The sequence below is a fragment of the Manis pentadactyla genome, chromosome 7 (genome assembly GCF_030020395.1).
Source record: "Manis pentadactyla isolate mManPen7 chromosome 7, mManPen7.hap1, whole genome shotgun sequence".
NCBI classification, from domain to species: domain Eukaryota; kingdom Metazoa; phylum Chordata; class Mammalia; order Pholidota; family Manidae; genus Manis; species Manis pentadactyla.
The window spans coordinates 56,424,724-56,449,538 of NC_080025.1; the positions used below are offsets into that span (position 1 = coordinate 56,424,724).

Genomic DNA, 24,815 nt, shown 5'->3' on the forward strand with positions numbered 1-24,815 from the left:
TAAAACCATAAAAATGGAGATTTTGCACACACGAATTTATTTACTCTGGCAGGTTAACACTGATTCTTAAGGGAGGGATGGTATGAAAATAAAGCAAATCTTTATTCTAATGCTTTTTTCATTTTTTTAAGTCAGACTATTTACCTTGCATTTCAAATGGAATTAAAGGAGTTAAGATTTAAAGGAGCATGGGATTTTTTAAGTTTGAAACACTTAGCTAAAAACTTTACTTTTATATTTTTCATTAGTAACTTTTCTTAAAAAAGCATTTTAATCCTCTGCCTTGAAAGCAGTCTCTAGTTTCTTATATTTTCAATAAACTTCATTTAAAAAAACTGTCATGTTCTGACTTCTAAAACTTGCCTCTCCCATTCTCCTTCCTTGCCTCCCTTTCTTAATAAACCAATACACAGTGCTTAACATACAACAGACACTGTTACATCATTTAATTCTTACAACAACCCTCAGAGATAGGTACCATCATTATTCCCATTTCACAGATGAGGAAAGTGAGGCACAGATGGTAAATGTTAACTTGCTCAAGGTGCCAGAAGTGATAAATGGCAGAGACAGAATTCAAACCCAGAGTCAATAACAAAGTGAAGTCTTTTTTTTTTTAAAGTTTCCACTGTTTCTGATTTTTCATGTCTGTATTTTTATATTTTCAGCAACTAAAAGCATCTGTTTTCCATAGCTACCAGGTTTAAGAAACATGAGGCGGAGGAAAGGGGGCTCTACTGACCATGTTTATCAAATTAGTGGAGGGAAAAAACAGAATGCCATGAGAATACAGAGAGAACAGCCATAACTGAAGAAAACACATTCAGTTAAGGACAAAATTATTTGGAAGTGCCTGAGGAACAAGCAAGCAAAGGTGGCTGCTGGTAAGCGAGAAAACGTGTCGATCTCAGTCTTTAGAGAGGAGGTCTGTGCTGGAGCTGGAGGGAAAACAGGAGGGCTCCAACGGGCAAGCAAGCCTGAGTGGAGTGCAGGATTCATGCAAGAAAGGGAGGAAGGCAGCCTGCATTCTAGGTGGTAGAAATGATGAGGAAAGGCAAGTTTTGGATTTAGCACAGGGCTCTTTCAGTGAAGCAAGGACATGGGACATTTAGGTGGGTTTGAACGTCTCCCCAGTTAGAATGTGAAATCCTTACTGGCCAGACAAGCCTGTGTGCCCGTGTTCTTTGCATTTTGTCAAGTCATCAAGTATCAGATCAAAATATAATAAAGCCTCGTTTTTAATATAATGAGGTCTAAACACTCTGAAACTGAAGATAGGCTAAAGCTTTTTTCTTCCATGAAAATGTTTTGAAATGCATTAATGTGAAGGATCATTAGGCTATTTTAAATGTCTTCATGCCAAAGAGGGTTTCAATTGTTTTAGATACATTTATAGACATTTACCATTATTACACATTTAGTATTCAATTAAGGTTAATTTAAAGTATATTTGAGCACCTACTGTGGGCAAAGGGCAGCACACACAGGAAAGCCCTAGAGGGAGAGAGCATATTCCTGCACATTCCTGCCTGCCTGTGGCAAGGATACCTGGTACCTGCAAAGCCTACTCAGATGCAGAACACGTTCATCCTGCCACACTGATACCAGCCATGTCAGAGAGACTGCAAAGGCTTTTGGTGGGGTGAAATGTCAGCTAACCTCTGGAGAGTGGGATCTGGCAGAAAGTTCAGGAAAGAGGACTGTATGCTGAGGACCAAGGGAATAATTTACGTAAGAATATTTGGCTGGATCAGTTTAGAAGCACATCTATGTCTTATTTACTACTGAATGGACACTTACATGTAAAGTAAATTGCCTTCCTTTCATGTCTTTTTACAATTAAAATGTATTGGATAGTAATACAAGCATGCAGTACATACTGTTTCAAATTACAGATAGGAGAGAGTGAAAATGTCTCCCTTCTAACCAACTGTTGTCTCCAGAGGATGTGCCTCTATGAAACTTCATTTCCTTTAAACTCTTATAGTTAAATTTTCCTCTAATTCTGATTGGCATTTCCATGATTTAGTGATTCTTAAGCAACACCTTTAATATAAATGATTCTCTTTGTCACATCCCCAAAATCTGCACCAAGAACAATGCTACTCTACAATCTAGACTGGGGTTCAAGGTGCAGTCAAGAATGCAAGTTTAAAAGAAAAAAGCCTGAATCTTACCTTTCAGGAAATATGATTTTATTTCCATTCTTATGATAGAAATTTCCTCTTTATTCTCCCAAACTTCTGTTGACTCAAACGATGAACTCACCAATGAATGCCTTAAAACATATATACACATGCATGCTAGGATCCTGCCAACCTGCAGGCCCTTTATAATCTAGGAGTTTAAATCAGGAAACCAAAGTTGATTATATGTACCTTGCATATTAATAGAGTATCAAGTTCAGTTGTATTGTTTGGAGTTGTGATCTCCAAAATGGGTTCATACACCCCAAGGCAGAGTATAAGGCAAACCTTTTGTGTGAAGGAAAAAAAATTTAACTTGTGAATTAAAGTCAAAATACTTTTGACTTCTTCCTTTCAGAATTCATGTGGGATGCTTTACCATGTACATAATAAATACACTGGTATATGCATGAGATTTATAAATACAGATATTAGGAGTACATACTAGTATACATTTTGCTAATGAGGGTACATAATCAAAAAGTTTTGAGCATTAAACCACTCAGTATATCAGGTGTTCTTTTTTAAAAATATACATTTTATTCAGTTTCTACAGTGTATGAAGTGCTAAAGATATGAAAACAAAGTGTAAAAGGGCCAGATCAATGCTGAGCTAGACTGCACATTTTCAGAGGGAAAAACAGATAGCTTATTTTTGATAGGTGGTTCTTTTCAATCCAGTTACTGCTATAAGCATAACTGAAAATGTAGGATATGTACCATGGCTAAGGAAATGGCTCTGAACTTAGACTGTCACAGGTTCAAACCCTGACTCCATCACTTGACTCTGAAGAGGGCTAAATGACATGTATAAATGTCCTTGTTCAGTGTCTGATACTTAAGCAGCCAAAAATGTTAACAATTATTATTAAACGAAAAGAATATCATTTAACAAACATTAACTTTCTATAGGAACTGAAATGAAACAGCCGAGTCATGTTTTAATTCAGCATAACCTTTTGGAAAGATGCTTTTTTGGGTCTAAATGAAATGTATTTAAACAAGTGGAAGCTTTTCCCCTTCTTTTCTATCCAAAAAAAAAATCCTCTTAATATCACTCCCAGGAACTATTTTGTCTTGGAACAGCTAATGTAAATTAAACAATGTCAGTCTCTAGCCAAACTATGGAATAACTGTATACAGCATATTTTCTTGGCTTCACTTTTATGTGGAACATGTGTTTATATTTTGACCTTTTGTCTTTTTTTAAAATACAGGAACTTTTTTAAACAGCACCAACTGGAATGATTTTTTTTTTAGTTTCCAAACATATTAAGTTACACATGGCAGAGCCTATTGCTGAAACATTTATAAATGTTACACCAACCGTTTATATTTCTGATTTTTTTAGATTGTTGTGTTTGCATGTAAGCCATGACCTGAAAATTTTAGCTCAAATTCTTTCCAAAAAATAATTACATAATGGAACAGCCTGAGTCATTTTGAACTTCCGAAGCACAAAACTCACTCCCATAAAATGAAGACAATAATCAGCATCATAGTAATGTTTTTATATGGGATTTTTGACTATCCCAACCGCAACTAAATGGTATGGACAACTGGAAGGGCAATAAGAACAGGACCAGGAGCACAGTAATAATTCATTCACCTTAGAAAAATTGCTGCACCCTATTTTCTTTTCCATTTATAAAATTCGATTCTTAAGCAACTGATAAAATGAAGTCTAATATGAGGTTTCACTGCAATTAAAAAAAGCAAGAATAAACAAACAATAAGTCTGAGAGCAAAAGTACAAAAGCCCTTCTCTTGGCCTGGCCTTTCAAACCTTATCTATCACCTGAATGGAAGATGGGCAGAATTCGTAAGATGTCAGTTAATATAAATAGCACACAGAATGTTAAGTGATTGTTCTATGAACAAGACCAAAACCGACTAAATTTGGGTGAGGAACTTCTCCAGCTCTCAGCTGCCCCATCTGTTCAATGAAATAGATAATGTACACTATGAGACAGTCTCTAGCAAAAAGATGATTTCTTTAGGAGTCCAGAGATAAATTAATGAGAATAATCATTTTTTTATCTCAGCAAAAGGAGTTGGCTCTCAACATTTTTTTTAATGAAAAAAGAAAAAAGAATTTATTGGTTTATGTAACCAAAAAGCCTACGGTTGTTGGCTTCAGGCACAGCTGGATCCAGGGTCTCAAACAAAGAACTCTCCCTCTTTCAACTAAGTTTTCCTCTGGTGAGCTTCACTCGCAGGCAGTCATTTCCCATGGGGATGAAATGGCCTCAGCAATCCCTGGTTTATATATATATATATATATTTTTTTTTAATTTTGGTATCATTAATCTACAATTACATGAAGAACATTATGTTTACTAGGCTCCCCCCTTCACCAAGTCCCCCCCACATACCCCTTCAGAGTCACTGTCCATCAGCGTAGTAAGATGCTGTAAAATCACTACTTGTCTTCTCTGTGTTGTAGAGACCGCCCCTACCCCCTCCACATTATACATGCTACTTGTAAAGCCCTCTTTCTTTTTCCCACCCTTATCCCTCCCTTCCCACCCATCCTCCCCAGTCCCTTTCCCTTTGGTAACTGTTAGTCCATTCATGGGTTCTGTGATTCTGCTGCTGTCTTGTTCCTTCAGTTTTCCTTTGTTCTTATACTCCACATATGAAATCATTTGATACTTGTCTTTCTCCGCCTGGCTTATTTCACTGAGCATAATACCCTCTAGCTCCATCCATGTTGTTGCAAATGGTAGGATTTGTTTTCTTCTTATGGCTGAATAATATTCCATTGTGTATATGTACCACATCTTCTTTATCCATTCATCTACTGATAGACACTTAGGTTCAATTAACATTTTTTTTCCCCACACAAGAGACTTTATTATCTAAAAGAGAGAGTGGCTGCCCCAGAGGGAGGGGGAGAGAAAGAGAGAGAAAGAGAGAGAGAAAGAGAGAGAGAGAGGGAGAGAGAGCAGGGAGAACAGGGGGACAGAGAGACAGAGAGCAGCAGCATGGTGCAGAGCGTTGTCAATTAACATTTTTGCTGAGAGTAAATGCATACAGCACCCAACCTTCTCACTTTCATACATTTATTCTCCTAACAGGCCACCCCAGGGCTCAGCCCTTCCTGGTACTGTGACTTTACAGACACTATGGTGGATCCTGCCATCACTCCATCTCTCTCACCGAAACCCTCCCTCTAACACCCTCCACCACAGGCCTTCTCCTTGCTACTGGTCTCATTAAATGACTTTCTTAATGGGTCCCAAAAAATTCCTCATTGATGAATTCAAAGGCCTGTTAGTATTTACAGGTTGAAAAGAAACACATTTGTTTTTGACACAACTATGACCAAAAATCTTGACAGCTGGAAATTTACTGACATCCATGGAATGAGATTTGCAAAAATAAATAACCATTAAATATTTACTCGCCCCACCCATACACAGCACATCACTTTATGTGCAACCTCAAATGGAAAGCTTATAACTGTCTCACAGTAAACAATGGCCAAACAGTTTTTAAGATAGCATCCCATGCTTCCATTTTTGTTTAGGTGTTTTGATTCTATGCCCTCTCTGCAGACAAAGGTAAGTTACTCAAAGAACCCTTCACAAGTCCCAAGTGATCTCACACCTCTCTTCCCATCCCTACCTCCCTCCTCCTCGCCTTTTTCCCTTCCCCTCTCTCCCTCCCTTTTCCCAAAGCCTAAAGTACCAGATGGATAAGATTTGAGAAAGGACATCTATTCAAGTCCTTTGATTTCCAATTTCAATCCCTAAAGCAACCCACCTAATACTACTATTAAAATGAATAATATTCATAACAGTTCCACTTTGAAAATAACAATTATCATCTGTAATTCCATATTTTAAAAATCTTCTCCAACAGCATTGTTTTATGCTCATGACTAAAATAAATGGCATCAATATTTTATGGCTGTCATGAATGATGTAATCCATTTCAGGAGGAATTAAGACTATCATGTAAATTTAAAATTCACCATGTAAATTTCTAACAGCCAAAGACCATAAAGCCTCATGAACTATAAAATCTTGGAGCTGTTAGCTAAAAACTGTGAGTTGAAAGGATGTGGGTTTTATTACTGTGCAACATAATTTCACATTAAATCCTAGGTGGAACTACCATATAAACCCATTTCCTATTTCATCTCTCTAAAAAGTGCAAACACTAGGTTCACTTCCCACAAAATATAATGAAATTGCTATTCTGCAAGAATAGTTTGCACTTCTATCAGACTTCATGTTCTTTAGATCATTTATTTAACAGGTAATCAATGCCTGCTGTGTGCACTGTCCTAAGGGCCTTATAAACATTAAATACCATTAGTATGATAACTGGTCAACATGCCTAGTGCAGTGTTTCATACATTTAAAAAAAAATCTGAATTAAAGTTAATTCAAAAAAGCTGACTTTCATGAACATTTTTCAAACCAATTAAATGCATTTAAGAGGTTGATAAGATATTAAAAGATAGTTTAACTTTCGGTTAGTTGCATAAGAGAACTACAACCACTAAAATAATTTTAGTAATATGTTGACAGCTAAGTGCAGTAGGAGTCAAGAGCTAACAATTAGCTGCTTTGCATCATAAACTGTAGTAGCCACAGCGAGAGCAAGTTCTTAGAGACACATAGAAGTGAGCCTAGTCACTCAACCAGTGCAACAATTCTTTAAAGCTATGATTTCCCACTGTCAGTTAGGCAAAGAACTCAATAGGTCACTGATTTTTTACTCCCAGTATGGGCATGGTTAAGAACATTTTCACAGCAGATTCTTGGGAAGCCAGTCTGTCTCCTGCCCTTATTGCTTCTGCCATCTCGTTTTAGGGAGACCACATAAACCACTGCAGATAAATGAATTTCTGAGTTTTATTCAAGTTATAATGAAGCTTAGTTCTTCTAATTCTGTATCTAACAAGATAAAGACTATTTGCTCATAATCATCTAAGAAACCTTCTTAGATACATGAATATTCTTCTCAACTCTCCATCCATTTCTTCTCATGATAAATAACTTTTGTTCCCTTAATCTCCCACCACAAGCTCCAACTTTTCAGTATTTTACATTTTAGGTTCTCTTGTAAAGTCTCCGTAATCCCTTTAAATGGTAAAAAATCAAAAATAGATAAGGATCTCCAACAAGATTTGACATAGGTCAGAGTTAGGATTAAGTCATAGTTGTTACATAGTAATTTTACATTTATACATACACACATATATATATATTAATGTGTATATATAAATTTATAGATATTTATGTATCTTTGACATGCTTTATAAGGCATGGTTCTATATTTCTGGCTTGTATATCCACTTTGAACTAGAGATATTTTTCTTCCACTTCCACAATAGGGAAAATTAGCTCTTCTGTATTAGTTTATTTTTCTCCCAGGTTGGTTGCTTTTCATGTATCCACATGTAATTGATTTTGTTTTAGGTCACTTGTCAATTTATCATGGTAATTTGGAATTTAATTCTTTCATTTTATAATTTCAGCAATTTCACTTTAGAAATTATTGAGCAACATAGGAACTCACAATGATGACTGTATAAAACCATTAATTACTATAGATTTCACTCCAGACTAATACTGATCCAACTCTTTGGCCTACTGTTAAACCTTGCTAATAACTTCCAAGCTTGGGGACATTACCCTTTCCTAAGTGACATATCAAGCTTTATTCGCTTTCTGTAGGATGGGAAAGAGGGAGGCAGCCTCCATTAGAGCTTCTTTCAGGATTTCAATAGTTCCCCACAAACGACAGATCACCATTAGCTATTATCATTCTAGCACCTAAAGGTTGCCCTTTAACCAGAATTGGTAGAAAACTGAAAGTAAAAATTAAAAGTGATAATATTAAAAGAGAATAGGAGAGGAATGGGAAAGCTATCAGCAGGGGAAGGGATCTTTGGAAAGGTAAGAAGAAAAGAACACCTTTCCCCATCTGGATGTTTGGCCTAGTGCCATCAATGGCCATGCTACCAGACCCTGGCTCACTTATTTGATTCAGCTGCCACCAACTATGTGGTCAAGGTCACATGCTTGATTCCTACATGAGTCATGGGTATTTTGCACCATCAAAAACTGATCTTTTTGCCCAACCTCTCATCACTTGTCCTAAAGGGATTCATGAAAGTGGGTATGAACCAATCAATGCAAATTCATCACCATTACTGGAAAAATAACCAGGAAAACCTGACCTGTGAGTCAGCCCATACTACAAATTTCATTTAGGAAGAACTCCCTACTGGTCTTGGGTCAGAGAGATGTGAGCAAGAAACCAGGCTCTACTACTCACTGGTCCTATATGTGACCCTGGACAAGTTTATTTTTCAGAACCTTAAAGATAAAACACATTCAGGGTCTCAAGTAAAGCTTGAGATAAAAGGAATACTGAAGAGATGCCAGCCCCACTCTCTTTCAGAGATAAAGCCTGGGAGATCACAGGCATGGAGCCAGGACCCCCTGTGTTCCAATCCCCGTTCTGCAGCATACTAGCTGTGTGACCCTGGACAAGTGATGGCCTCATATTTCTCACAGAGCTGGGATAACAATTAAAGCATTTAGATAAGGCCTAGCATACAGCAAATGGCAACAAATGACAGCTATCTTTTTTAACTATTAAGAAGAGGTATTATTACCATTTCTCTTGATTAATGTATATCAAAGTGAGGTCAGGAAACTGTGGATAACAGAATGATCTGGGATGTCTGCCAGCAAAAAAAAGATCCCTTGTCCCAGTCCAACCTATTCAAAAAAGCTCTCCAAGAATGGTAACAGGTAATACTCATTTCTCAATTCAACTTCCTTGAGATTGCACACTCAAATTTAAGAATTAGTGATCCAGCTGGTCTTATGCTGTGTCACATTAAATTAAGACTTGCCATGTAGTACTTATTATTTACTATGCCAGAATTACCCAGTGTCTGATATTTTCACATTTTGTCACATTTTTAGACCTAGATGTTAAACTGATAGGCTCACTCCTATTATATTTTTCCCCAATGGCACCATTTTGACTCCCCCACACTCCCTCACCAAGGATCAGCAAACTATGGAGGAAGTACAGCCCCAACTTCCAAAGGGAATACCTGTTTAAAAAAAGAAAAAGAAAAATATGCAATACAGACCATATCTTGCTCACAAATCCTACTGTCTGCTTCTTTACAAAAAAGTTTGCAACCCCTTGGTAGCCTATAATTATTTTTATACTGTATATCTCAATAAAATTTGCTTAAAAAATAATATGAGGAAATTGATTAGAAAAGAAAATGTTCTAGAAGATATTTTCTACTGGACCTGGTAGAGGGAATACCATTGCCCAAGTTTCTGTTATACATACATACATATATGTGTATTGGATAATGATCAAGTTGTACTGGTTGCACTCAAAAAGTTTTGAAGTCCTTGGGGCCAGGGCTGGTTAATAAATAGTGAAATTAGTTAACAAGTATTTATTAAAACTCACACTGAGCAATTTTTACTATAAAGGTGCCTTGGGGAATCCATATAAAATGATCCCTGGTGTTTAGAAATTAATAGCTTATTTCTTTGCTGCAAAATGGAAATAAAATCTGGTCTGTGTACATTGTAAGGAGAAAATGGAATCGTCAATGCAAAGTACTTCAAAAGCATTATACAAACAAATTATTTTAGTCATACTAACAATATATCATATTCAACATATATAGATTTGCCAAGTCCCTTAGTTCCTAGTTTCCTCCAGTCCAGAAACTAGTCCTTTTTTCTGTCATGTGCATTGCATGTGTATGTATGCATGTGTACATGCATGTGTCAAGAGCATAAAAGAAAAAAAAAAGAGCATAAAAGAAGTATTAGATGCTTCTGCCCTTTCTGTGTCGTCCGTTATTGGCTTCTCCTTTCCATCTATTTAAAATGTTTTCTTCTATCATTTTTTTTGTTTCTAGCAAGAAACGCATCTGATTAAATTCTTGTGAAAAAAAACAATTAAGAATGTAATTATCCTATCCCTGCAAACACTAAAAAGACTGAAACTAAAAATTTTAAAGTAACAACCTTCCCTTTCCAAGGTTTTTCTGGTTACTTCAGACACGCTAAAAATACATTAATTTTACTACACATTTCAACAATATTGCAAAGGAAAGAAACATCTTACTAGGAACATACACAAGGCAATGACACTTTAAAACGTTTCATTATATGAAATGCGCTCCGGACACATTAACTACAAGCAGTGTAAATAAATAAAAGCTGGTGCAATGCTGAATGCATATTTGCCTTACACCACAAAGAGAAAATACTTGCACATTTGCAAACCATTGTGTTTTAGCTTAGGATGCCATAAAGATGGGATTTAGGCATGTTTTGTAAAATACAGGACACTGTAAATATGTGTGTGTGTTAATGAAAGAGGGTTGTAAGCAGAAGGGGTGGGGCTTGCCAGGAGCAGCTATTTGAGAAAATTCCTTTTCTTACCCATTCATTCTTTTTAGCTTCAGTGTCTGGCACAGTCCTTACAATTACTCACTGGCTTTTCATTCTAAAGACAACCAACAAGCTTTCAGAACTTCCTACAGTGTTTTTCACACACTTTTTTAAAAAGGCACCAAGTCATTCAGTATTTGTTTTAAATAAAAAGCGAACAATTAGCCCGTTTCCTCATTCCAAAGACCCCATGGGTTGCAGGTTAAACAGGATCCTTTGTTGTATGTCCAGAATTAACACAACGCGGCACTGGTAAATTGTTAAATTATATATTACTGTTTCTAAGTACGTCAAAGCTCTTATCATAAATTTTATTCTGTCCCCAGTGAGTCCAATTTCATGCACCTTTGAGTGAATCTGCCGTCCTAACGGCAGTAAAGCCAATTCAATTGAATACCCCTCGCCTTTTCTCTTAGGACACTCCATTAATAAATGTAAGGGCTGAAAGAGGACTCCAAGCGAGCCAGTTTTCTTTGTACACAATGGTCTCCGTCAAGCGAAAGAGCTCCAACCACAGTGAAAGTCGTCTTTCACATGCCCACCCCAAAGCGCCCGTCCTCCGCCCCCGAGCGCAGGACGAAGGGGCAAATGGCAGAGCCGTAACCTTTCGGCTCCCCCCTCCACAGGGGACGAGGTGGGAGGGCATGACAAGGGAGCAGAGTAGGAAGGTAGGCGAGTGAGAGACAGAAATGGATGCTGAGGGGGTGGGCGCGATGGCGAGGCAGGGAAGGTGGAGCACGCGGGGAGGTGGGTGCGCCAAGCCGCGGAATTAAAGAGCAAAGCGGGGCACGGCGGTGGGAAGCGGGGCCGCGCAGGGCGCGGGGTCCTCACCGTTGAACGCCCCCGCGTCCGCGACCGCCGCCTCCTCCTCCTCCTCCTCCTCCCCGTTTTCGGAGTCCGTGTGCAGGGGCTCCTCGGCGAAGTTGACCCCCTTGCTGGGGGTGCCACCACCGGCGGCGGCGCCCGCGTCCCCCCAAGTCCTGCCCTCATGGTCGAAGCGCGCGGCGCCTTTGCGCTCGTTCTCCTGCTGAAGGCGCGTGAAGTGCTGCAGCGCGAACTCCAGCAGGTCCGCCGGCTGGTGCCTCAGCACCTCCACCGTGAAGCCCTGCAGCAGCTCCGTCAGTCCCGCCGGGATCTCGATGCTCATCCTGCCTCCGGGGCGGCGGGCGCCTGGGCGCCGCCCTCGCCCCCTCCGCGGAACGGCCTCGGGCCCCGCGGCAGTCCAGCGAGCGCGGACGGCGCTACCGGTTGCGAGCGCGGCGCACTCGACCCCAGCCGCCCGGCTGGCCCGGCCCGCGGCTCCCTGCTCCCGGCTGCTCCGTGCGGCGGCGGCGGCTGAGCGAGCGCGGCCCCAGGAGGACTGGCAGCATCTCCGGCTCCTCCCGCTCCCGCCGTGGCCGCCCCTCTCCCCCGCCCGGGCCGCCCCGCCCCCGCAGCGCTGCCGCGCGCCCACGTGACCCCTGGAAACCATGGCAACCTCCGCTGGCGGGCGCCGCTCACCTCACTCCCGCCGCCGCCGCTGGGCCGAAGAGGCTGCTGGGTGCCGGCGGTCTCGCGGGGAGCGCGGCAGGAGCGCTCCCCGAGAGTCGGGACCGGGAGCCCTGGGCCCCACTCTCCGCCACCGGGCGTCAGCCCCGACGCGCCTCGCCGTCCACCTGGCCGCGCAACGTGGGAAGCCACGTACAGCTGGTGCCGCCCGATTTGCCCTGAAACTTCAGCCTCCATTTCGGTAGCAGCATTTTATTTTCATCCGCGATAAGTGTTGGTAATGTCTTATGTTTAAAGTCATATCGTGGTGCTCGTTCTCTTTTTGGACAAAGAAAGAATACCCCATCTTCGTGACACCATTCTTTTCCTTCGCCATACTCTAGCCTTTCTCTGTATTTACTGTGCTTTGCTTTACTGATATTCCATTGTCCACTCGAGGCATTTACAACTATTTATTAAAAACAAATGCACCATTTGTTGTGAGGAACTTAACCAAAGTTAGTTGATGCCCTTCAAACAGGAGAGCGCAGTGATATGAATAAAATGTCATAGTACAGATGGTTCTAAAGCAAAGCTTTGCCTGATTACGCTCTTATTATATTAAAACTTTCCCTCATGCTTTGAGTGATTTGAATTGTATCGCCAAAAATAGGAATGCTTCAAAATAAAGAAAAATAGAATTAGAGATGTGTAGTTTTAAAGTAGTTCTTGACTTTGAAATGAGGCTTATTCTGCAAATGTTTACAATTTTGAATTAGCAATCCTCTTTTGCCAGTTACATGCTATTTTGAAACAGCTGCTTCATTTTCTACAATGACCACCGTATCATTGTAAATAAAATATGTCAAGAGCAAGCGCACTTCGTTATTTATCTTTCTAACCACAAAAAAGCACATGGTTCAGGAAATTCAGACTAGAAATGTAGAGGTAGTCCCTTTATAAAAATTCATCTTGATATTAACTCTGTTTACAATCCAACTTACAATCACTCCATTAATGAATTTCTCTATTACCATTTCTTATCAACCTCATAATATGTTTTTTCAAATATTGTAAAGTACTTCTAAATGTGTCAGGCATTCCTAAGAAGCTTTCATAAAATACCATAATCCTTACTGCATGGGGTACAGTAAACTCTAACCATGTAAGCATTATATAAACTGTCTAAGCATTATTATATTTATAGATCCAGTAAGTTAAGGTGCATTTGCAATCATCTGTCTTCATTTGTGATGTTTTTGTTAAGATTAGCATTGTTCACATGTGACAGAAAATGAAAAATACAGTAGCTTAAACAAGATAGAAGCTTATTTTTCATAACATGAATTAAGCAGCTCTGGGATGATACAGTGGTTCCAAGGTCATCAGGCACCCAGGCTCCTTCCAGCTCATTGCTCTGTAATCCTCAATTAGTGGTCCAAAACTGCTGCTCCACCTCCAGTCATCTCATCCATGTTTCAACCAAGAGGAAAGTGGAAAAAAGAAGGGAAGCTCCCCCCGCACGCAACTTCTAAGGATACTTCCAGGAAGCTAAACACGAATTCCTCTTATATCCTCTTGGTCAGGACTTAGTCAAGATGGCCACATGTATGGTGTGGCAGATTGCTTTTTCCAAAGGTTAGTGCAAAAATATCTGTCCCATGTGCTCTTCTACACTGTGACGTTGCCAATCCCCCACCAAAAGTCTTAGTTCCTCTACACTTGAATCTGGATGGGCTTATGACTACTTTAATAGAAGTCATGCTAGCATGATGGAAGTAGCCTTCCCTGTGACGCCCTATCTGAAATCCTGACCCACAGAATTTGGTGGTAATTGGTTGTAAATGATGCACATGGCTATAAGAAAGCTAGGGAATGTAAGCTTTATTTTGAGCAGTTATGTGCCAAGAAAACATTCGGAGATTAAGGAAAACCAATCCTGGGGACAATAATCAGTGTCTGCGATAATACTTAATACCTGTTCCTCAAGGAGTGACAGAAACAAAAAGCCCAACTTTTCCAAACATTTTATAAGAGCCATATTTCAAAGTAGCTTCCTACATTTTGTTTTTCAAAATGAATTTATCCCTTTTGTGGGTTTACTATGTGAGGTATAATAGATGACCGTCATCAGCCACCATGCCAGGGTCATGTGGCTGTCATTTCTTTAGGGACATAGAAGTGAGTTAAGCATGAAATGCATAATTGGATCAGATGACCAATATGGTCTCTCCATTCCTAGGATATTCTACAGTAGCATAGTGTTAAAAGAAGATGTGTTAGATTTAACACATCTTTGCAAACAGCTCTCTGATAACAATTTTTATGTGCATCAATTCTTAATATCATAGCTTGAAAAAGGCTTGATTCTAATGTTCCTATTATGTTAATGTTGTTCTCAGAACAAACATTCATTTCTCAAATCACATTCTGGCTTTTATTCACTACCACATAACCGTTTGGGTAATACTGTGTGATTTCCTTTGCTTTCATTTTCAGACTATTTCCTTTTGAACCTTGCAGTGCGGTGACAGTGGCTTATGGGAACTATTTATCTTTGAGTTTTTTAAAAGAACATCACTGATATTGATTCTTTGGTTGATTTTCAAAGCAATTTGCACTCGTTTCTCTGAGACTCAGAAGCAATTGCAAAAGAACTCCAAGAGTTCAGTGCTGGAATGAAAAAAGAGTGCTACCAAATTTGTTTTCACACTTGAGAAATTAAACAGATTTTGGACAGAGACATCAATTTGTTTATATACTGCTGCCAAAAAAGGACAACAGCATGGAGAAACCAATAGTTTGGGCAAGTATACAAGGGATAATAATAACTATAACCAAGGAATCACACAGCATTTTTTAATCAATAACATGTACGCCAATCAAGTCTCTTTCATGCAGGAAATATATACCCTCTCAAGGGGAAAAAAAGTAAGCAAATTAAAAGGACACAGGAACTGTGCTTGCCCAGGGCCCACTGTGGCCATCACTCAGTTTTATGTAACTTCAGCAGTTCAGCACTAACTATTGTTTTGGTGTCTCTAGTTCATATTCTCAAGAGAGAGAATCCAGTTAGTTCGTTGACCATCTAGTAGATTGCCTGGGCTTCAATGAGAGGTTGTCCCTTGGTTTAGTTAGTCAGTGTGGCCAGTGGGTGCAGGATAAGGAAGTGATCAGGTAGTATAAGGACATGACAAGGCTTGCCTCTTCATCAAAAGTCCCAAACCTGGGCTCTGTAGGTTGTATAGTCACTTCACAACATATCTGCTAAAAGATGGTCAATGCATAGCCTGAAAATCTTGTAAACATTTGGACTAAGACTAAATAAACTGCTTAATCTCTAGATGCAGCTTTGCAAAGGATTGTCTCCAGGCCAGTGATTCTCAAACTTAAGCAAGCATAGAAGCATTTTCAGAGCTTGTTAAAACACAGTTGCTGGTCTCACCCCCAAATTTTCAGATTTAGTAGGTCTAAGGTGGGGCCTGAGAATTTGCATTTCTGTCACTCCCACGTGATTCTTAATGCTGTGGGACTGGGGACCACACTTGGAGATCCCCTACACCAGATTCCCCAAGGAAAAGTTTATACTCATACTGAAAATTCAGTTGCTTGAAGTAATGTTTTGCTTAACATCAAAACATAAGCTTTTCTTTGGCTAAATGAGGAATAAATGCAACTTCCCAGTTCTGTTCTCCTTTGAGCAGTCTTGCAAAGCTAAACTGATTCTAAAAAGCAACAGAGTATCTCCTTAAATGCTACATTTCATAAGTAGAATATGGGTTTGCTATTAAGGACCAGGTTGGACTTAGTTTATCTCTGCTCCCTAAAACTCCATTAAAATAATCCTAAAGGAATGGGGTAAATAAAATAAAACTCTATACACATTAGGATAAAAGAACAAGAGAATTTTAAGTAATAAAAAAAATTATTTAGCCTTAAAAAGGAAGGAAATTCTGACACAGGCTACAACATGGATAAATGTAAAGAATATTATGCTAAGTGAAATAAGCCAGTCACAAAAAGACCATTACTGTATAATTCCACTTATCTGAAGTATGCAGAATAGTAAAATTTATAGAAACAGAAAGTAGAATGGTGATTGGTTGCCAGCGGCTGGGGGAAAAAAGAAATGGGGAGTGTTTAATGGGTGAAGAGTTTGGGTTTTGCAAGATGAAAAAATTCGGAGGCTGGTTGTACAACAGTGTGAATATACTTAACAGTACTGAACTACAGTCTGAGAAAAGGTAAGATGGTAAACTTGGTTATATGTGTTTCATTAAAAAAATTTTTTTTATTAGAGAAGAAACAAGATCAGAGCTGTCTACTAGGATTTTGGAACTAACTTAGCAAACTAACTCAGACAAGGTTTAGAGATGTTTGTATAGGGAGCTGATAACACTGCCCACCCCCTAGTCCCTCCTCTGTCCTTCACAGATGTCCATGAGCAACTGCTCTCCTCCTTTCCCAGCAGGAGATGTACCAAAAATGAGGGGATTGATTCTGATTTGGTGAGCTGCTGATCAGTGGCATCCTTCCCCTACTGGACTCACCAAATTCTGAGAACCAGATTTATACCCTCCCAGGCAGAAAATCAGAGCAATCCTCTTTAGGGCACTGACCAGCCTAACTGACGGGATCTATACGTATTAACATTTGAGTGTCCCCCAGTAAAAATCTCAGTTCTCTCTCTTTTTACTCCATTTTAGAGTTCACCATTCACTAACAACCACTACCTCCACATACCTTATAAACATGAATGCAAGTAGAAATCATTAGATTTCCAAGGAAAGTTCTTAGTATGAAAGACTGGGAACAAAGCACATGAACTAAAAAAATTATAAAATCAGAAAACTAAAGACTACAGTGAACAGAAGAAGAATTCAAAAAGCACTTTAATACCCTCAGATATACTGATAACGTGTGTTTGTCAGATACTGTTTTATTTTATATCTATTAACTAATATTTCCTGCATGAAAGAGATTTATCTCCTTAAATGCTACATTTCATAAGTAGAATATGGGTTTGCTATTAAGGACCAGGTTGGACTTAGTTTATCTCTGCTCCCTAAAACTCCATTAAAATAATCCTAAAGGAATGGGGTAAATAAAATAAAACTCTATACACATTAGGATAAAAGAACAAGAGAATTTTAAGTAATAAAAAAAATTATTTAGCCTTAAAAAGGAAGGAAATTCTGACACAGGCTACAACATGGATAAATGTAAAGAATATTATGCTAAGTGAAATAAGCCAGTCACAAAAAGACCATTACTGTATAATTCCACTTATCTGAAGTATGCAGAGTAGTCAAATTTCAATGTTCACAGGTACCCTACAAGACCTATATATTATTACACTACAGATGAATAAATCAAGGCACAGAGAGGTTAAGTAATTTGTCCAAGATCACAGAGCTGGAAAATAGTTCTAGGATGGGACCCCAGGCAGTTTGGCTCTACAGCCACTATATTTGAAAAGAATAAGAAAGAACAAATTAGATATTAAAACTGTGATAGTAAAAAATGTGTTCTAGAGAAAGAGAGGATTAAAGATGGTGGCATGAGAGGTGATACAGAGAACTCCTTCCAAAACCACATTTAATACGAAAATATAGATAATACAACAAATCCTAAAAGAGCAATAGGGAAGAAAGCTGCACCAGACTACATATACCTGGAGAAAAGATCAGACCTCACAAAACAGGGTAACATACCAAACCTTAATCTGGCAGGAACCAAGCCCTTCCCCCACCCCAGTTTACCAGTGGGAGGAAGAGAAACGGAGCAGAGAGGGGCTATAAGCCTAGTACTGCTGAACACCCAGACCTGGAGGTCTGCTTTAGGAGCACAAACATACATTGCATGGTGCTCTGGAGATTAGTGGGGAGGGAAAGCTAAGACAGGTGGAATACTTGGAGAGACTGAGATTTCAGCTTATTGTGGAAAAAAGGGATCCACATCCGGCTGCTCGGGGAAAAAAAGGCAGGCAGTCTGAGAGACTACCTAACAGCGAGAGAGCTACTAAAGGGGAAAGGATTGCACATAGCTTGCTGCTCAGAAGGACAGGTGGACAAAATTGTTCCCCAGCAGGTTGGGAACTTTCAGAAGCTTCAGGCACTCCATTCCCCTGGCTGCCTACACAGCTCCGAGGCCCCAACGTGATACACAGCCTGCTGCGCCTTCCTCCTGGCCTGCCAGCACTGGATCACAAACTGGCAGTCCTGCCCTGGCATCAGGCCAGCCAGAAGGAGGCCCTGCCTACGGCAGCTACAAACGCAAAGCACAGAGGCTTACATCTGTGTGCTCAGCCCACTGGTTCTGACAGTGGAGACAGGCACATCATCCAGGAAGCAGGAAACAGCTCTTTCCTCCCACCAGGCACCAGCGCCACTCCCCTGTGACCCCCAACATCACTCCAGGGGCTGAGCAGTTCCAGAGAGTAGAGCTTATGGGCACTAGAGGGCACCACATACAAATATGAAACAGCAAACTAACCTGGTTCAACCCAAAATCCCACAAACACCAGAAAAACGGACAAGTGAAACTGAACTCATCAATATTCTTGAAAGAGAATTCAAAATAAAAATCATAAACATGCTCATGGAGGTACAGAAAAATATTTAAAAACTCAGAGATGAATTTCAGATGGAGATTCAATTAAGAAATTCCATATCTGAAACGAAACATACAGTGGAGGGATTTAAAACCAGATTAGATATAGTAGAAGAGACAGTAAATGGAACAGAAATTAGAGAATAGGAATACAAAGAAGCTGAGGCACAGAGAGAAAAAAGGATCTCTAAGAATGAAAGAATATTGAGAGAACTGTGTGACCAATTCAAACAGGACAATATTTGCATTATAGGGGTACCAGAAGAAGAATAGAGAGAAAAAGGGATAGAAAGAGTCTTTGACAATGTAATTGCTGAAAACTTCCCCAATCTGGGGAAGGAGATAGTCTCTCAGGCCCTGGAGGTGCACAGATCTCCCAACACAGGAGACCCAAGGAAGACAACATCAAGACATATAATAATTAAAATGGCAAAGATTAAGGATAAGGACAGACTTTTAAAAGCAGCCAGAGAGAGAAATAAGATCACATACAAAGGAAAGCCCAACAGGCTATCATCAGACTTCTCAACAGAAACTTTCAGGCCAGAGGGAGTGGTGTGATACATTTAATGCAATGAAACATAAGGGCCTCGAACCAAGAATACTCCACCCAGCAAGAATATCATTTAAATTTGAAGGAGGGATTAAACTATTTCCAGATAAGCAAAAGCTGAGAGTATTTACCTCCCACAAACCATCTCTACAGTGTATTATGGAGAGACTGCTATAGATGGAAGTGTTCCTAAGGCTAAATAGCTGTCATCAGAGGAAATAAAACCACAGTAAAGAAAGTAGAACAATTAATTACTAAGTTGATACAAAAGCAAATCAACTACTCCCAAAGTCAGTTAAGGGACAAAGAGTACAGAATATGATACCTAATATATAAAGAATGGAGGAGGAAGAAAAAGGAGGGGGGATAAAAGAACCTTTAGGTTGTGTTACTAACCAGAGCAAATAGTTCTAAAATTCATGTGGAACCACAAAAGACCCCAAATAACCAAAGGAATCCTGATAAGGAAGAATAAAGCTGGGGGAATTACGCTCCCTCACTTCAAGGTCTACTACAAAGCCACAGTAGTCAAGACAATTTGGTACTGGCCCAAGAAGAGACCCATAGACCAATAGAACAGGCTAGAGAGCCAGATATAAACCCAACCATATATGCCCAATTAATTTAATATATGATAAAGGAGCCATGGATATACAATGGGAAAATGACAGCCTCTTCAACACCTGGTGTTGGCAAAGCTGGACAGCTACATGGAAGAGAATGAAACTGGATTATTGTCTAACCCCATACACAAAAGTAAATTCAAAATGGGTCAAAGACCTGAATGTAAGTCATGAAACCATAAAACTCTTAGAAGAAAACATAGTCAAAAACCTCTTGAATATAAACATGAGCAACTTTTTCCTGAATGCATCTCCTCAGGCAAGGGAAACAAAAGCAAAAATGAACAAATGGGACTACATCAAACTAAAAAGCTTCTGAACAGCAAGAGACATTATCAGCAGAACAAAAAGGCATCCTACAGTATGGTAGAATATATTTGTAAATGACATTTCCAACAAAAGGTTAACATCCAAAATATATAAAGAACTCACGTACCTCAACACCCAAAAGGCAAATAGCCCTATTAAAAAATGGGTGGAGGATATGAACAGACACTTCTCTAAAGAAGAAATTCAGATGGCCAACAGGCACATGAGAAGATGCTCTACATCGCTAATTATCAGGGAAATGCAAATTAAAACCATGGTGAGATATCACCTCACACCAGTTAGGATGGCCAATATTGAAAAGGCAAGGAACAACAAGCTGGTGAGGTTACGAAGAAAGGGGAACCCTCCTACACTGCTGGTGGGAATGTATACTAGTTCAACCATTGTGGAAAGCACTATGGAGCTTCCTCAAAAAACTAAAAATAGAAATACTATTCAATCCAGGAATTCCACTCCTAGGAATTTCCCAAATAAATCAATTTATCAGATTCAAAGAGACATATGCACCCCTATGTTTATTGCAGCACTATTTACAATAGCCAAGATATGGAAGCAACCTAAGTGTCCATCAGTAGATGAATGGATAAAGAAGATGTGGTACATATACACAATGGAATACTATTCAACCATAAGAAGGAAACATATCCTACCATTTACAACAACATGGATGGAGCTAGAGGGTATTGTGCTCAGTGAAATAAGTCAGGCAGAGAAAGACAAATACCAAATGATTTTCCTCAATTGTGGAGTATAACAACAAAAAACTGAAGGAACAAAATAGCAGCAGACTCAAAGAAGGGGCTAGTGATTACCAAAGGGGAGGGTTAGGGGAGGGCGGGTGGGGAGGAAGGGAGAAGGGGATTTGGGGGCATCATGATTAGTGCACATGGTATGTGTGGGGTAACAGGGAAGACAGTGTACCACAGAGAAGACAAGTAGGAACTCTGTGGCATCTTACTACACTGATGGACAGTGACTGCAATGGGGAAACGGGGGTCTCAATAATAAGCATGAATATATTAACCACATTGTTTTTCTTGTGAAACCTTCATAAGAGTGTATATCAATGATACCTTAATAAAAATAAAATAAAATAAAATGAAGAAGAGAATATAAAAAATGTAATCTATAAAAGGGTTCAAGATAAAGGTAAGGAAATTTATCAGACAATGGGTCAAATGAAAAAATATCTAGAAAATTACAGAGGAAAATAAGGAAATTAGAGAACTGATGAAGGAAGTTCAGCTTCCAGTAACAAAAGTTCAAGAGAAATGAGAAATGGAGAACATTTTTAAAGAAATCTTACAGGAATTTTTACAGAATTAAAGGACCTAAATTTCTAGATTGGAGAGGTCCATGGACAGGCCCATTGTATAGTAAATTAAAACAACTTCACCAAGCCTTTAATACTGAAATTTCAGGACACTAACATAAACAGAAGAGTGTAAAAGCTCAGATTATCATCAGACTTCCCAGCAGCAGCACTGGAAGCTAGAAGGCAAAGGAATATCTTCAAAATGCTGAGGGAAAATGATTTCCAACCCAGAATTCTGTATCCAGCAAAATAAAGGTAGAACAAAGATACTTTCAGACATGTCAAGTTTTTAAGTAATACAAACTCCCATTATCTTTTCTCAAGAATCCAAATAAGTTTTATCAAAACAAGGAAATACACTGAGAAATAAGACTATATAGGACATAGCAGAAGGGACCTGCCATGCTCCCACTGCCATGTCATCCCGCCTACCGGCACCTTAACCTCACACTCCATGCTTGCCCTCTTCGTTCAGTTGTCCGTCCTCCATCCTGTTGCCTCTGGCCTACTCAAGGAGATGCTTCTGCCATTGCTACCTCTCTCCTATGTCATCAGTGTTTCAGTGTTTCAATGGAACCACTCAGTGGTTCTAAGGGACCCCTCACAGTTGCCCTGTTCAAGCCCCATAGAAGCCTCTCCCCTTAGTGTGAGTGGTACCTATTACTTCCTTCTAGCCAATAAAATATGGCAAAAGTGAATGAGTTAAGGTCCCAAAGCAGTTGATTTTCATTTCATCAAAAAGCAATTTATCTAGGGTTTGACTTAATAAGCTGAAAGCCCTTTAAAGACAAACTGGGCCTCTCTGAGGGGCGGGAGTCTCCTTGCTGGCTTGATGAAGTAAGCAGCCATGTTGAGGAAGCTCATGAGAAAGACTTTCTTCACTTAGTTTTTAGGACACCCCGTTTTCTTGGTTCTCCTCCTACCTCCCTGGCAGGTCTTCTCAGTCTTCTTTACTGGATCTGTCTCATACTCCTGACCTCTAAATGTTGAGGCACCTGTATCTTCTTTCTCCACACTCACCCCACAAGTGAACTCAAGTCCAGTGGCTTTAAATGCCATTTATACATGCATTATTCTCAGATTTACACCTCCAGCCCTAACTCTGTCTGAACACAACACTTCCATATCTAACTGCCTTGAGATGTCTCATAAGCACCTCAAGCTCACCATGTCCAACACTGGGCTCTTTACTGCTAGTTCTGCTCTGTCCACAGCACTAGAACAATGCCTAGAACACAGAGGGCACTCAATAGTTCTTGAGTAAAAAGAAGAAAGTGGGGAGAAGAGAAGTTGTAGTAGGGAGGGAAATGCATACAGGAGAGGTCGAGGGAATTCTTAGGTTAATGGTGAAGAAGGGCCAGGGATAGCGGCTGTGCAGCAGGTCTAGTGTCATCTGGGTCCTACTGATGGGAGAACTCAAAGATATGCAGAAAGTAGTCCCTGTGGAAAAAAAAAGGCCCTGAAAAATTATCTGATACATGTGTCTCTCCTGAGGGTTTCAGCCCCAGACAAGTATATTCTGGATTCAGTCATGGAAATTCAATTTTCCCTACATGCTCTTGGTTATGCTGAGAAAAACTACTGGCAGAGAGTTTAGGAAATGAATACCTGATAGTTTCAGAGAAAACTAGACAATTGAAGAAAACAGTACAATTCACTCTAGGGAAAACAGAAGGTTGAACAAGAAAGGAAATAAGATCAAAGCTATGTGGCTTAGGCATGAGCAACATTTATGTAGTCACAACAATGAAAACGAATACTGATCCAATAAAAAAATGTAGTATAGTTATTTGGGTAGAAAAAGAAACAGAAGACTGTGTGTGTGTCAAGAGAACATGGAACAAGAACACTAAATCCTGATAGTCCATAACAGGAAATCAATATAAATGTCTAAATTGGAGACTCAGTAACTAGTTATATATATATATATAAATAATTTAGAAATATATCATTAAATAGCAAAAGAAATGGCTTAAATAATTGAAAGTGGTTGCTTCTGGGAAATGGGAATGATATACACGAATTACTTTGTTATACTGAAGAATATGAAAGTCTATAGCAGTCATTAAGTTACAGGGATCCCTGCATTTTGTAAAGTCTCTCCCTAATTTTTGGGTTCAGGGAACCATATAATTAAGACTTTCCAGTCCCTTCATCTTCAAATTCTGTGAATGTTAGAAATCAGCTGCTCTTAAGCCAGGTAGCCACTTTTTACAGAGAAGGAGCTTCAAGGTATTCATTCTCTACATATCCTGTTTATTGTCCTACTTAGGTGAATGTTTTGAAATTTTCCTATTTTATACTGTCTTGTTCTCCTTCAGTTATTTTCTTGTTTTGCTCCTCATTTTCTCTCTCCATTTAGTTACTCCATTGTCACTTGTGAAATTCAAGGACTAAGACTCCCAGGTGTAGAATTCTCTTACTAATCAGCATCCCTATGGGATAGAATGTTCCATTTTTGCCCTCAGTCCCCTTAGAGCTTATCCATGCTTCATTTGAAGAACAGTTTATCTCACCCTGCTTCAGGGTCAAAGTTATCTTTTGTTTGTTTAACCTTATAGTCAAGTAAGTTCTGTTTGTTCTACATTTTCTTGCCAACAGAAACAAATTACATTTATATCAAAGCAGAAGGGGATCCTGGGGCATTTCAACTACATTTTATTTACTATTTTAAAGGTAATGTTCTGCCTTTTCCAATTCTCTTTTACAGTACAAGTTCTAGAATTTGTAAAACACATAAGCCAAGCCTACATAGCAAACAGAGAGAGAGGTATCATTTGTGGTAGATTGGAGGTCATTTGGATCTGTACGTGCATGAATGTCTTTTTGTCCATTAGCAGTCCTTGGTGTTGTCCCTCTGCTGGTGACTCAAGATGAATTAGATTTTTAGTTCAGCCGTCTCTCTTTACCACCAAACCCACAATTCCATTTACCTGCTGGAAGACTGAGTAGCTAGGTTGCCAACACACGAAATTCGATCACCAAACTTATCAGAAACAAAAATTAAGCTCTGTCCCTTCAGGACTGTTCTTCCCCACTCTGGTCTCTATATCTGCAGGTGGCATCATAACACCTTCTGGTCACTGACTGTAGACTCAGAGCCACTGTAGACCTTTGCCTCTCACATTCCAAAGCAGATTAGTTGTCAAATCCTGTTGATTCTATTTCCATGGTGTCTTGCTGACATTTGTCCTCTCTCTGCCATTCCTAATGTCACTGTCTGTCTTAATATGCACAGGCTGCCATAACAAAGTACCATGGACT

General features: G+C 39.5%; 1 protein-coding gene across 2 annotated transcripts in view; it reads right to left on the reverse strand.

The window, feature by feature from the left end:
* Positions 1-12,041, reverse strand: part of PRKAR2B (protein kinase cAMP-dependent type II regulatory subunit beta) — a 124,637-nt gene extending 112,596 nt beyond the window's left edge. Inside the window, exon 1 of one of the 2 annotated variants that reach the window (XM_036880787.2) lies at positions 11,483-12,041. In XM_036880787.2, the coding sequence (XP_036736682.2) occupies positions 11,483-11,798 (316 nt within the window). In that variant the 5' untranslated portion in view covers positions 11,799-12,041. The remainder of the gene's footprint in view (positions 1-11,482) is intronic. The other variant, XM_036880786.2, reaches the window with a different exon arrangement.
* Between the last annotated feature and the right edge of the window lie 12,774 nt (positions 12,042-24,815).